Source organism: Ascaphus truei, chromosome 20 (genome assembly GCF_040206685.1).
Source record: "Ascaphus truei isolate aAscTru1 chromosome 20, aAscTru1.hap1, whole genome shotgun sequence".
Taxonomy (NCBI): Eukaryota; Metazoa; Chordata; class Amphibia; order Anura; family Ascaphidae; genus Ascaphus; species Ascaphus truei.
The window spans coordinates 18471616-18485994 of record NC_134502.1 but is presented as its reverse complement, the minus strand read 5'-3'; the positions used below and the strand labels follow the sequence as shown (position 1 = coordinate 18485994).

The 14379-nt window shown below is 47.7% G+C and overlaps 1 protein-coding gene across 1 annotated transcript in view; it reads right to left on the bottom strand.

The window, feature by feature from the left end:
* Positions 1–9707: 9707 nt before the first annotated feature.
* Positions 9708–14379, bottom strand: part of LOC142470965 (uncharacterized) — a 155384-nt gene continuing 150712 nt past the window's right edge. The window contains exons 44-45 of the mRNA XM_075577770.1: positions 12447–12545; positions 9708–12353 (exon numbers count right to left, since the gene is read on the bottom strand). Coding sequence (XP_075433885.1) covers positions 12294–12353; positions 12447–12545 — 159 coding nt within the window. The 3' untranslated portion in view covers positions 9708–12293. The remainder of the gene's footprint in view (positions 12354–12446; positions 12546–14379) is intronic.

Genomic DNA, 14379 nt, shown 5'->3' with positions numbered 1-14379 from the left:
CTACTTTATTGTATGTGAACAGTTACAAGATATAACGTTTTGCAGTGACATGGGGTTAGGAGTTGGTGCAATGTAGGAACGAAATTAATATATACTAAAGCAGATCATACACACACTAATATATATATATTAATATATATATATATATATATATATATATATATATATATACACACAAAAACACAGGCGCAAATAATGATAGGTATTAAACCGATACAGAGTACCAGGGACTAAAAAAGACTGGGGACAATTATAGAAACCAATAGGTGATGTCTCTGAAAGAATATTTCCCTGATGAACTCTTTAGATAAGATGAAACGCGTAGGGTGGAGGTTCTAATATTATTATTTAGTCCTCTTTGATTCTCTGGATCATCAGCATTGGTAATTTGACAGTACTGGCATATGGACTTTTGCTGGACCCTATACCATTACTTTACCCCGTCAACGGACTTAACATCACGCTGACGTCATCCTCGCAATCCCGCAAGACCTGGGGAACAGCGAGGAAGAGATTGGAAGCAGCTGCGGACGGATCCGTTACACCATGCGGAGTCTCGGCGTTCCACCTGGAGTCAGGACAAGCCGCCATACAGATCAGCAGCGAGGAGAGGATTGTGCACATCCTACATGCTTGAAAAATCTGCTACTCTGTAAGTAGCATCTATCTTTTGCGCAGTTAGTTAACACAAGCGTACTTCACCATATTTTGCCTATTTCTTATTTCTTTCAGAAACATCACCTATTGGTTTCTACAATTGTCGCCGGTCTTTTTTAGTCCCTGGAACTCTGTACTACCTATCATTATTTGTGCCTGTGTTTTTGTTCCTTTATCTATTTCATTACTATTGTGTACATTTGTAGCACTGTGGGCAGCATTCATTGATACATTTTTTAGTTATATTGTCACAAATTGCCCACTTCGTTATTTTTATAGTATGTATATATATATATATATATATATATATATATATAAAACAGAAAAGACAGATAATCAGCACTAAAAAGCTGTACAAACAATAGTGCAGCCAGTCCTCGGTTATCCAACGGAATCCGTTCTGGGAGTAGCGTTGGATAGTGAAACCATTGTAAAGCGAGTCCCATGTTAATCAGTGGCGGTGAGCGTTGGATAACGCATTCCGGCGTCGGATAGCGCATTCCGGCGTCGAAAAACAGCCCTTAGGGTGGCATTGTAAAGCGTTGGATAAGCTGTTCGTTGTAAAGTGAAACGCTGGATAGCGAGGACTACCTGTATTCCTAAATTAATAGGAGATATTGATCATTACAACGAAGTCGGGTCAGTTGAATAAAGGATATAGGGTAGATGGCCCAAATAATTCCTGGGGTCTGAGCAGCTTCTGTGGAATAAATCAGGTTCAAGGTGATCTAAAAAACAAAAAGCAGACGCGCCCCATAGTGTGTTACCGTTTAATACATGTGTTAGGTTGCTAAAAACCTTAACAATGCGCACTCACAAACTAAGGTGTTAAAAGCACATGATAGAAAAACCTGATACCAGATAGGATTCTCTGCTCTGTTGTGACTGCAGGAACACACTGGGACCAGGATGAATCGCCTCCCTGCTGCAGCCAGTATATACAGTATGCTCAAACACACCTGCTGATACTACCATTCAGGTTAATTCCAATGCCCTCATCATGTAAAATCTATAAAATATAACATGTGTAACACATGTCTCCCCACCCCCTTTTTTGCTTCGCTGAAAGCCTGTCCTGATGCTCTCAGCAGAGCCTCTAAATGTAACACATGTCCCCCCCCCGTCCCCCCCATTCTGGGAGATTTCACTGCTACACGGTGTGGTGTGGTGCATACCTGCTGGCTCACAGTAGATCTGAGATTCCCGCGTTGTTGTAGGGGAGAACATAACAGGCTTCTGGGGTAGTAACTGATTTGTACTCAAGGTGACGGCGCCTCCATCTTTTGCAGTCCTTGCTCTTCCCTGACTCCCTATTAGAGTTAGAGGTATGGTCTCACTCCTAACTCCCCAAGAGGAGAATGCAGTAAGTGCACAGCCAATCCTCACTTCTGGGTGAGAACCTGTCTCTCTCAAGGGTAGAGACAACTGACTAATTTGGGTAGTGCAGCCCCTGAAGCACAAGAAAAGCAGGAACCAGGCCTGAGTCCCTGATTGAACACATTGGCCTAGTCACACCGCCTCCCCTGTGACTCACTAACGCTGCTTGGGGTTGCGGAACACCCAGGATTACTCCTGGCTGGCCTGCTCTTATTGTCTTCTACTTTATTGTATGTGAACAGTTACAAGATATAACGTGTTGCAGTGACATGGGGTTAGGAGTTGGTGCAATGTAGGAACAAAATTAATATATACTAAAGCAGATCATACACACACTAATATATATATATTAATATATATATATATATATATATATATATATATATATATATATATATATATACACGCAAATAATGATAGGTATTAAACCGATACAGAGTACCAGGGACTAAAAAAGACTGGGGACAATTATAGAAACCAATAGGTGATGTCTCTGAAAAAATATTCCCCTGATGAAGTCTTTAGATAAAACGAAACGCGTAGGGTGGAGGTTCTAATATTATTATTTAGTCCTCTTTGATTCTCTGGATCATCAGCATCGGTAATTTGACAGTACTGGCATATGGACTTTTGCTAGACCCTAATACCATTACTTTACCCCGTCAACGGACTTAACATCACGCTGACGTCATCCTCGCAATCCCGCAAGACCTGGGGAACAGCGAGGAAGAGATTGGAAGCAGCTGCGGACGGATCCGTTACACCATGCGGAGTCTCGGCGTTCCACCTGGAGTCAGGACAAGCCGCCATACAGATCAGCAGCGAGGAGAGGATTGTGCACATCCTACATGCTTGAAAAATCTGCTACTCTGTAAGTAGCATCTATCTTTTGCGCAGTTAGTTAACACAAGCGTACTTCACCATATTTTGCCTATTTCTTATTTCTTTCAGAAACATCACCTATTGGTTTCTACAATTGTCGCCGGTCTTTTTTAGTCCCTGGAACTCTGTATCGGTTTACTACCTATCATTATTTGTGCCTGTGTTTTTGTTCCTTTATCTATTTCATTACTATTGTGTACATTTGTAGCACTGTGGGCAGCATTCATTGATACATTTTTTAGTTATATTGTCACAAATTGCCCACTTCGTTATTTTTATAGTATATAACAGAAAAGACAGATAATCAGCACTAAAAAGCTGTACAAACAATAGTGCAGCCAGTCCTCGGTTATCCAACGGAATCCGTTCTGGGAGTAGCGTTGGATAGTGAAACCATTGTAAAGCGAGTCCCATGTTAATCAGTGGCGGTGAGCGTTGGATAACAGCGTCGAAAAACAGCCCTTAGGGTGGCATTGTAAAGCGTTGGATAAGCTGTTCGTTGTAAAGTGAAACGTTGGATAGCGAGGACTACCTGTATTCCTAAATTAATAGGAGATATTGATCATTACAACGAAGTCGGGTCAGTTGAATAAAGGATATAGGGTAGATGGCCCAAATAATTCCTGGGGTCTGAGCAGCTTCTGTGGAATAAATAAAGTTCAAGGTGATCTAAAAAACAAAAAGCAGACGTGCCCCATAGTGTGTTACCGTTTAATACATGTGTTAGGTTGCTAAAAACCTTAACAATGCGCACTCACAAACTAAGGTGTTAAAAGCACATGATAGAAAAACCTGATACCAGGTAGGATTCTCTGCTCTGTTGTGACTGCAAGGACACATTGGGACCAGGATGAATCGCCTCCCTGCTGCAGCCAGTATATACAGTATGCTCAAACACACCTGCTGATACTACCATTCAGGTTAATTCCAATGCCCTCATCATGTAAAATCTATAAAATATAACATGTGTAACACATGTCTCCCCCCCCCTTTTTTGCTTCGCTGAAAGCCTGTCCTGATGCTCTCAGCAGAGCCTCCAAATGTAACACATGTCCCCCCCCCCCGTCTCCCCCATTCTGGGAGATTTCACTGCTACACGGTGTGGTGTGGTGCATACCTGCTGGCTCACAGTAGATCTGAGATTCCCGCGTTGTTGTAGGGGAGAACATAACAGGCTTCTGGGGTAGTAACTGATTTGTACTCAAGGTGACGGCGCCTCCATCTCTTGCAGGCCCCAGGGATGTGGAGACAATCCCTGCAAGAGAATTTACTTCCTCTCCCCCTGATAGATTGCGGTCTCAGGCAGGAAAGTATATTGGAACAGGATCACACTTTATTGTACACACTGCAGATGGTCAGCATACACAGCTCACACAGTGGTTACAGTAATTCTTTGGCTTCACCCTCAGGATGTTCCCTGGACCTCCACTGCAGGTACTGGCCCCCCACAGCAATCCTTGTTCTTCCCTGACTCCATATTACAGTTAGAGGTATGGTCTCACTCCTAACTCCCCAAGGGGAGAAGGCAGTAAGTGCACAGCCAATCCACACTTCTGGGTGAGAACCTATCTCTCTCAAGGGTAGAGACAACTGACTCAGTGGACACTTAGGACTAGTTGCACCGCCTCCCTTGTGACTCACTGAAGCTGCTGGGGGTTGCAGAAAACCCAGGATTAGTCCTGGCAGGCCTGCTCTTACCAGGGCTTACTGCCAGGAGAAGGGCAGTCTGGTTGCCAGAAACCAGTCCTGGCTACATTCTCCCTCTGGTGGAATCCAATGGTCCCCACTTGGAGCCAAATTTACGGGTCCATCCTGTAGGTGAGTGACCTGGAACAATACATCAGGACATTAAAAACCAATAACAATGGTATACAGTTAATAATACCGTCATATGCACACGCAGGTCTATACCCACCTACCTTGGAATGGTGATAACAACAATAACGTGGAAACTTCCAACATGAAGAATCCATTTTTTATTGTAATGCCTGGGGTCAGGTTTCTTTACTATCCTCCCCTCATGGTCTGCTACTTGCACAAAATAGACCCTGACTGGACCGTTCTCAGGTCGGTATTCTACCCGATCCATAAAGATCCCACGGCCTACACTCCAGACCCTCATGAGATAACATACCCTTTCCTCAGTTTGATAGGCAGAAAAGCTACTTTTAGAACTCAAATAGTCAATGAGCTTCTCGAAGCCAAGACTCTCTATTATCCTTGATCTCCCTCATAATAGGCTCGGGAACATAAGGGTACTCATACCCATGAGACTTCCTGTTTCTGGACACTATGGCCCTATCAGCTCTACTTTGCCTGGTCAGTTTCTTGACTTGAGCCTTTCCTGGTAAGATAAAATAAGTAGGTCCCTCAGGGTCCACCTCTTGGTAGAGTATGGAGGGTCCGGCAGGTGTTTCAATACCTAACTGTATTTCTCTAACCCTTTTCCTGAGTACTTCTGCTACCTCTTCTGTGGTTAAAGTTCTCTCAACCAACCAGTGGTCAACAGTTTCCCCATCAATCAACACAAATGTAGTGCGTTTCATGGGCACAGAGTACCCTTGGAATAGGGGATCTCACCATTTGCATGTTGTGCATTGGGACACTATGGAGGAAGCAGGCTCATCCTCTGTATCTACCCTAGAGGACACACCAGAAGTACCAGAGGGACAGGAAGGAGAGTTGCTAGACTTGCTCTTAAACAATTTCCGATATGAATTGAGGTTCTTTACAGGAATCCTACTGGAGGCAGGAATTTCACCCTCTGACCCCTCAACTGATTCCAACCAGTCCCAATAGTCAGTAGATGGTTTGGGGATCTTCTTCCTACCCACTGACCCATAGTGACTATGTTGGGAACCCGAAGTAGATGGGACAGGGATAGGGGCAGTGGCAATGGGGCTAGGGGCTGGGGCCTTGGAAGCAACAGTGTCTGGGGCAAAGTCCTTGAGCCTTCCTAAGCCACGAACAGTTGAGGTCTTCTTGGGCACTGGGTTCACAGGCTTCCTCCTTCCTCGGCACGTAACCTTGTGCATATAATATTCCATGTCTTCTATGGAGATTGCAGTCCTCACTGGAGCGGTCACAGCAAAGTCCCAGTCTGCTCCGGCGGTCGACACAGAAGTGATGTCATCTGGTGGAGACATCGCGGGATCTCGGTACAGGTCCAAGTCCTGCACCAGAAGTACATCATCCGCAGGACGTGGTACCGGAAGGTCGCGCCTGGCAAGGCCTCATCTCTGGATTTCTCCGTTGCTGCCTGTAGGAAGTAAGGGGATGGTTTTTCACCGCTCTGCTGCCTCACGATGGTCATCCGGTCATCCGGAATAATTGCAAGTACCTCCTCGACGGCACTGGGATCCTCCACGTCCTTGGGGCTTCTCCACGGTTCAGGCCACACCAACGCTTGCTGTCTCGTGACCTCTGGACTCGGCCTCTCTGCTTCCCAGGTAGGTGGCTGTCTTTTTACAGGATCACTGGAGTGGTCTGCCGGTTGGCGCATCACCACAGATTGAAGGCTGTCTTCATCATCCGATGATAGTGGTAGTGATGGCTCTTTCTGGGAGAGGTTCCGCATCATTTCAACCGCACTGGGGGCAATAGGTCTGAAGCCTTCTGGCTCCGATGCCACCAGGGGACATGCTCTGGTCTCTCCTAGGCCTGTCACATCGTCTGGTGGTGTTTGGGTTCCAGCCTCAGGAACCGGGGCACATGGGGCGCACGGACCCTTTGGAATGTCCGTTAGGGCACACGGGCCCTTGGTGGTCGTAGCGTCGATTCCTTCCACCTCGACTAGGGTAGCTCTGGAGCCTTCCGGCTGAGCACCAATAGCAATGCGCGGTACTACCAGCCATAGGTAGTAGGTTCCGCACTGCATACAGCGAGCCGTAGTACACGGTTCACCTCCGGGTGTCCTGCATTGTAAGCACAGGCACCGCAGAAATTCTTGGCCGGCTATCTCCACTACCAGGAAGCCTCCTGGAAATTGATACAAGGTCAAACGACATTCAGCCATACTGCAATTTCTTTGGGCTACTTTGAGCAGAAGCACTAGTAAAGAGCTCTGTCTTGTTCACAAGCTCCCAGGAACTGAGGGTGCGGTAGCTCACGTCTGGCTCCTCCCTCAGTGTAGATAGAGCTTTCTCCCTCTGGTGGAGTTTAGAGGAAGGGCACACAGCAGCAAGGCGTGACTTCTGCTCCGCTCTGAGCCAATCACAGAGTAGGTGGGCGCGGCTCTTGCTTTCGCCCCGAGCCCAGCACAGGCTTTGCAGAGGAAAGCTTGCAACTTTCTGCAAACTGACCACGCGGTCTCCCAGTTCGGCGTGAACCACCATTTTAGATCGCATAGTCCACGTGGTGCACTCCCCTGCCAGGTAGCCGCCACTTTGAGTGGAATAAAGTGATTCAGCACAGTGCAACCCTCATGTTTTTGCAAAGGGCCCACTCTCCTGGTACATCTGCAGCATATGGTAGTCTCTGACAAGTGGGACATCAATGTAACCCAGGCTAGGCAAAACCCTTTCTGCAGTACACTGCAAACAATTGGAGTCCAGTACAAGTACTCTGTGGTTATTAGTACTCTGGGCTCTTCCCTGTGCAGTAATCCCATGCCACCCCTTTTGGCTGCCAGAATCGCGGATCCTATTCAGGTGTCCCTGGAACCAAGTTGACCAGGGCACCGCCTAGGTATCCCGACTACCCGCCTCATGGCAATTTAGAACAGCAATAGCCTTATGTCTCCAGACCATTCACCTGATAGGGCCATCTAGGTCATTCTTTGCGGGGTTTCTACTCCCCCTGACTACACCTAGCCTCCCTTCTTCATTTGCACTTGCTCTGGAAGCGTACCTTATTATCTTTCAGTTTTGCTTCGCTGAAAGCCTGTCCTGATGCTCTCAGCAACGCCTCCAAATTGAACACATGTTCCCCCCCCCCCCACACCCTTCTGGGAGATTTCACTGCTACACGGTGTGGTGTGGTGCATACCTGCCTGGTCACAGTAGATCTGAGCTTCCCGCGTTGTTGTAGGGGAGAACATAACAGACTTCTGGGGTAGTAATTGATTCATACTCAGGGTGAGAGTGCCTCCATCTCTTGCAGGCCCCAGGGATGTGGAGACAATCCCTGCAGGAGTACTTACTTCCTCTCCCCCTGATAGATTGCCGTCTCAGGCAAGAAGGTATATTGGAACAGGATCACACTTTATTGTACACACTGCAGATGGTCAGCATACACAGCTCACACAGTGATTACAGCAGTTCTTGGGGTTTCACCCTCAGGATGTACCCTGGACCTCCACTGCAGGTACAGGGCCCCCACAGCAGTCCTTGCTCTTCCCTGACTCCCTATTAGAGTTAGAGGTATGGTCTCACTCCTAACTCCCCAAGAGGAGAATGCAGTAAGTGCACAGCCAATCCTCACTTCTGGGTGAGAACCTGTCTCTCTCAAGGGTAGAGACAACTGACTAATTTGGGTAGTGCAGCCCCTTAAGCACAAGAAAAGCAGGAACCAGGCCTGAGTCCCTGATTGAACACATTGGCCTAGTCACACCGCCTCCCCTGTGACTCACTAACGCTGCTTGGGGTTGCGGAACACCCAGGATTAGTCCTGGCTGGCCTGCTCTTACCAGGGCTTACTGCCAGGAGAAGGGCAGACGGGTAGCCAGAAACCAGTCTTGGCTACATATGGTTATTTACAAAAGCTCAATTGTTTACATTTCATATAATCTCCCTTTAAGTCATGTTTTCTATATTTTATCAATAGTAATGTATTTTAGTTTTTTATTGTTCTGTGTCAATTAAAGTAATTGGAAATGAAGAGGAAAGATCCGGTGCGACAGCAAACAGCCAAATGATGTCAGATCCACAGTTGAATGCAGTAGCTGTTTTTACCTGTGTGTGTCCATACCAATAAAGCTACTGCATTCAACTGTGGATCTGACGTCATTTGGCTGTTTGCTGTCGCACCGGATCTTTCCTCTTCATTTCCTCACACTCACCTTGCCGGAGGCACGCTGCGGGACTGGCTACCGAGGAGCTACAGGACCCAGGACGGATGAGCTGACAGAGGTAAGATTGCTTTCTTTGCCCCTGAGCCCCGACCTCCCAAGTAGTCCCATGATGCTCCATATGCCTCACCTTCAGCCCACTCACACTCATTCAGTGTGTTCCTCATTCGGCGCAAGCCAGAGCGCATGACAGCTATTCACTCCTCAATTTAAGTAATTGCAATGTTTTCATGTTATGGGGCACGCGCTTCTGCTTCTTGGTGTGTGTGTGTGTGTGTGTGTGTGTGTGTGTGTGTCATTACCATCCCCCCCAAGGTTTAAGCTTGCCCCACCCCACTTTCCAAATTGGCAGGTCAGTTTCATTTTGCCAGGTTACGGCAGATCCATTGTGATTATTCTTACTGTAATTATACAGGTTAATACACATTTTAACCCAGGTGAGTGTTTGGACCTGCTACGGTCCTGCCTTGTAAGTGGCAGCAGGCTTAAGACGCTTTGGCCAAAGGGTTAAACTAAATGACCCTTTTACAAGAGATATATAGCTATTGCACTGTGTATTTTTGTCACATTGGAAGTAGCTTTGGGAATTTAGTTTTTTTGTTGTATACATTTAGCCACGCCCACTAGCACTCCTTGTGACACTTATATGCAAATATATATATATTATGTGGTAATGGTTGGGGTTTCTCAGAGCTTGTTGGGAATCTGTGTGTGTCATTACCATCCAGCAGAACAGCAAGAAAGAGGCAGCACTCAGTAGTAAGTATCAAAAAAGTGTATTGAGCAGACGCATAAGACCGACATTTCGATCCCGTGGAGGGATCTTCTTCAGGGGGTGTGTGCAGTAAAACCTCTGTCCTGAGTGACTTTATACCCAATGCCCCAATTACCAGAAATCAATAAAAACAAAAACAAATGGTGTCCGCGTCACGTCCCTCCTGACAATCTCCAATCTACAGCCGGCGGCCATTTTGAATCAGCCATCGGATATGAAACCGACGGGGAGCGCATCAGCTGTCTGTATTGCAGCTGACTGGAGAAAGCATCCTCCGTCGCCATGGCAATGCCCTGCGCATGCGCACTCTGCAAAAACTCCTGCACGGGGCACGCAGCCCCAACTGCCGAGGGAAAGCAGAGAACTGCACCTGCAAACATCGCATCAAGCCTAGAAAAGCGGGGGAACAGTGAATAGACAGTGAGGAGGCATATATATGGGTAAATTGGATTAATAGCCATTGTAAATGAGGAGACAGCAGATCAGTGGAACTTAAATGCGCATTGTACAATTGTAATACACAACAAGATGCTGTACAGCAGGAGCAAAAAAGCATAACAACACACATAATCATGTTATATCTAGCTCATAATGCTCTGAATAAATGATTGTCAAGCAACAGTCTCTATTTCTGGTAAATTCATAAAAAGCATCCAAAGTTGGGGTCCTCATTAAGACCTCTAGGTGACATGGTACCGAGTTTGCATATCATTTTCGCCCCCAGTTGCAATAAAAGTTTACTCCTATCCCCTCCCCTGGTGGGGACATGTGCCTGTAAAATAGTCATACAGCGGAGGGTCACAAGGCGATGCTTCCTTTCATTGAAATGCCGGGCTGTGACGGTGAAGGAGTAACCACGCTCACTAATAAAGGTCAATCCCGCTTGGTTGCCCCATATCCACATTTTGGGGTCCTAGAGTGTCAGCATTACTGTGACTGTATGTAAAATATGGGACAATAAAGAATTTTTATGTTGTTGCCTTTCCAGGAGTGCCAGCAAGCAGAGGTTGCCAGACTATGAGTGTCAGGGTGGGTTTTGCGAAGAAAGTCTTGTCAGATTGTGGCTATGTAGCAGGGTTCCAGAGTTACTGGATTCCCCAAACATGTAGCCGGGAGTCAGATAAGATTCTTGGATACATTGAAGCACAATGCTCTGGTCAAAATCCTACCCTGAAAACGTTCTTGCAGCTCACTGCCAGGAGTTCCTGCTTCAGCACAGACCCGGAAAAGGGAGACCAAAAAGCGCACCAGCGAAAACGGAGCAGGAAGGACCCAAAACGGAAAAAAATGATTAAAAGGGCACTTTAATGTGACAAGAGACCCATCCAACGCGTTTCGAACGTCACAGCGTTCTTTTTCAGCACAGACCCGGAAAGTTAAAAGGGGCATAGGGGATCAAGGTATCCCCAGAATGGTACAGGGGCCCCTCGTATAAGGGGGGATGCCCAGTTAATGCCCAAGTCACCCTGAACGTGGTATAGGGGTTCAGGGGTTCAGGGGGTTCTCCAGCTATAGGATAAAGCTGCAAGCTTTATTTTGTGTAAAAATGTAAAGTCAGTTTTTTGCAGTGTGGCAGGGATATGGCTAGTGGGAGTAGAGAGAATACATTTTCTTATTCTATTCCTGACACCAAAGAAAGACTCAGTCATTTTTAACAAGACACAGTATTAAAGTATATTTTATTAAATGGGCATGTTTAATATGTATTATGCTTTGTAACATGCACGGGGAATTTTCAATCCCAGGAACCCGAGAGACCAAATGGCTACCAAGTTGGTGCCAGCGGGTCTGGTCTAGGTCCGGACTTTAAAGCAGCACTTGCCCCAGAAGTGTGAAAGCCATTAGAGCTGGATGGTTGGGTGAAGTATCCATGTCCTGGGATGAATACTAGCCCTCCCGGCAAGTAGTCACCTCCCCAGACATAGAGTCGCCTAGAATAATAAGTGGCTATGGTGGCAAACTCACACATGCCCTTATTCCATTCTGAAGAACTCACTGCCCGGCTTTGGAAGACTGGCAGGCAGCTGATTGGCTGGTTGTATAATTCCCACGCTCGGATTGGCTGGAGTATTTCATGAATGAATCTGAAATACTATAAGATACCCAGTAGCCAATCTGGTCCTCAGATTCTAAGCGCCAAAACAGCAGCGGCAAATGTGAAACCACCAAAAGATGCTCTGTGAGAAACAGCAGCGAAAGCAAGAGCCGCACCTACCTGCTCTGTGATTGGCTCAGAGCGGAGCCGAAGTCACGCCTTGCTGCTGTGTGCCCCTCCTCTAAACTCCAGAGGGAGGGGGCAGAGCGAGCACCAATCAGAGAGCTCTATCTACACTGACACTAACTAACTAACTTTCGCTAATAGGGGTAATAATGTTTGCTGTAACCCTGATGAAGTAGCAGCCAATGCATCATCCCAACAAGGTCCTAACAAGTCCCAGCTAACTCGCCTCATATGAGGCTGACTCAGGATAGACCCAGAACATAAAAGGAGGTGCCACATTGGATTGGGATTTATTGGGTGTACAGAAAAGGGGACATGAGTGTACAGTCCGAGCATTTGGGGAATGAAGCACCGCGCTCATTGTGAGGCTCCTCTCAATTAGCAGAGCAGGAATGTGCAACCACGTCTGGTTTCGCTGCTTCCGACGCGTCGCTCTGCAGAGGAGTAACAATGTAAAGTCAGTGGCAGAGCCAGGTGCAGAGTGCGGGAAGAGGGAGGCTAGGGACAATAGCGGGACTGGGACTCACCGATTTCATCGTCATTGGGACGGTGCTGCCAGACGCCAGTTCCGACTCAGATTTGCGCGCGCTGAGCCTGCGGAATGCTTTGCGGTACTCCTCCCTCACCTGTGCGTGGCAAAAAGGAGACGATAAGTATTGCAGGACCAACAGCGCCACCTAGTGCAGATATTGAGAATTAATGGGGGGTAATGCGCAATCTGGTGGCGATATAGAAAATTAATGGGGGGAATGCGCCATCTGGTGGAGATTTAGAGAATTTTAGAATAAATACCAATAGCTGCTGACTGTATAGAGCAGTGATTTTAAACCGGGGGTCCACGAGCACCCCTCAGGGGTCCCGCTGCCACCAGGGGGGGAAGAGCTGGGACATCTCTCCCAGCTGTCCCAGGCCCGGTGGTGCGGTGGCGCCCCACGCAGCAGTGACTCGGCAGCTCCTTAGCTCAGCAGCAGCAGCCCGGTTGCTGCGATCATTCCTCCCCCTGCTCCTGTCGGTGCCAGAATTTGCATTCAAGTTCTGGCCGACAAGAGGAGGGAGCTTCGGGTCAGCACAGCACCGCAGTCCCCAAGCTAAGAGCGCGCGCTCTCTCTGCCATTTTCACTGTTGGAATTTTTGCCGCGCGCTGGCAGCTCCCTTTAAAAAAATGTGTGTGTGTGGAAGAGAGAGGGGGAGAGTGTGTGTGTGTGTATGTGTGTGTGGAAGAGAGAGGGGGAGAGTGTGTGTGTGTGTATGTGTGTGTGGAAGAGAGAGGGGGAGAGTGTGTGTGTGTATGTGTGTGTGGAAGAGAGAGGGGGAGAGTGTGTGTGTGTGTATGTGTGTGTGGAAGAGAGAGGGGGAGAGTGTGTGTGTGTGTATGTGTGTGTGGAAGAGAGAGGGGGAGAGTGTGTGTGTGTGTATGTGTGTGTGGAAGAGAGAGGGGGAGAGTGTGTGTGTGTGTATGTGTGTGTGGAAGAGAGAGGGGGAGAGTGTGTGTGTGTGTGTATGTGTGTGTGTGTAGGAGAGAGAGGGGGAGAGTGTGTCTGTGTGTGTATGTGTGTGTAGGAGAGAGAGGGGGAGTGTGTGTGTGTGTATGTGTGTGTGTAGGAGAGAGAGGGGGAGTGTGTGTGTGTGTATGTGTGTGTGTAGGAGAGAGAGGGGGAGTGTGTGTGTGTGTGTGTGTATGTGTGTGTGTAGGAGAGAGAGGGGGAGTGTGTGTGTGTGTGTGTATGTGTAGGAGAGAGGGGGAGTGTGTGTGTGTGTGTGTATGTGTAGGAGAGAGGGGGAGTGTGTGTGTGTGTATGTGTAGGAGAGAGGGGGAGTGTGTGTGTGTGTGTGTGTGTGTATGTGTAGGAGAGAGGGGGAGAGTGTGTGTGTGTATGTGTGTGTGTAGGAGAGAGGGGGAGAGTGTGTGTGTATGTGTGTGTGTAGGAGAGAGGGGGAGAGTGTGTGTGTATGTGTGTGTGTAGGAGAGAGGGGGAGTGTGTGTGTGTGTGTGTGTGTGTGTATGTGTAGGAGAGAGGGGGAGAGTGTGTGTGTATGTGTGTGTGTAGGAGAGAGAGGGGGAGAGTGTGTGTGTGTGTGTATGTGTAGGAGAGAGGGGGAGAGTGTGTGTGTGTGTGTGTAGGAGAGAGGGGGAGAGTGTGTGTGTGTTTGTAGAAGAGAGGGGGAGAGTGTGTGTGTGTGTAGGAGAGAGAGGGAGAGTTTGTGTGTAGAAGAGAGAGGGTGTGTGTGTGTGTCTGTGTGTGAGGGTGAGGGAGTGTGTGTAGAAAAGAGGGGGAGAGTGTGTGTATGTAGAAGAAAGAGGGGGAGAGTGTGTGTGTAGAAAATAGAGGGGGAGAGTGTGTGTAGAAGAGAGGGGGAGAGTGTGTATGTAGAAAAGAGAGGGGAAGAGTGTGTGTACAAAAGATAGGGGGAGAGAGCGTTTGTCGAAGAGAGAAGGAGAGGGTGTGCGTGTAGAAAAGA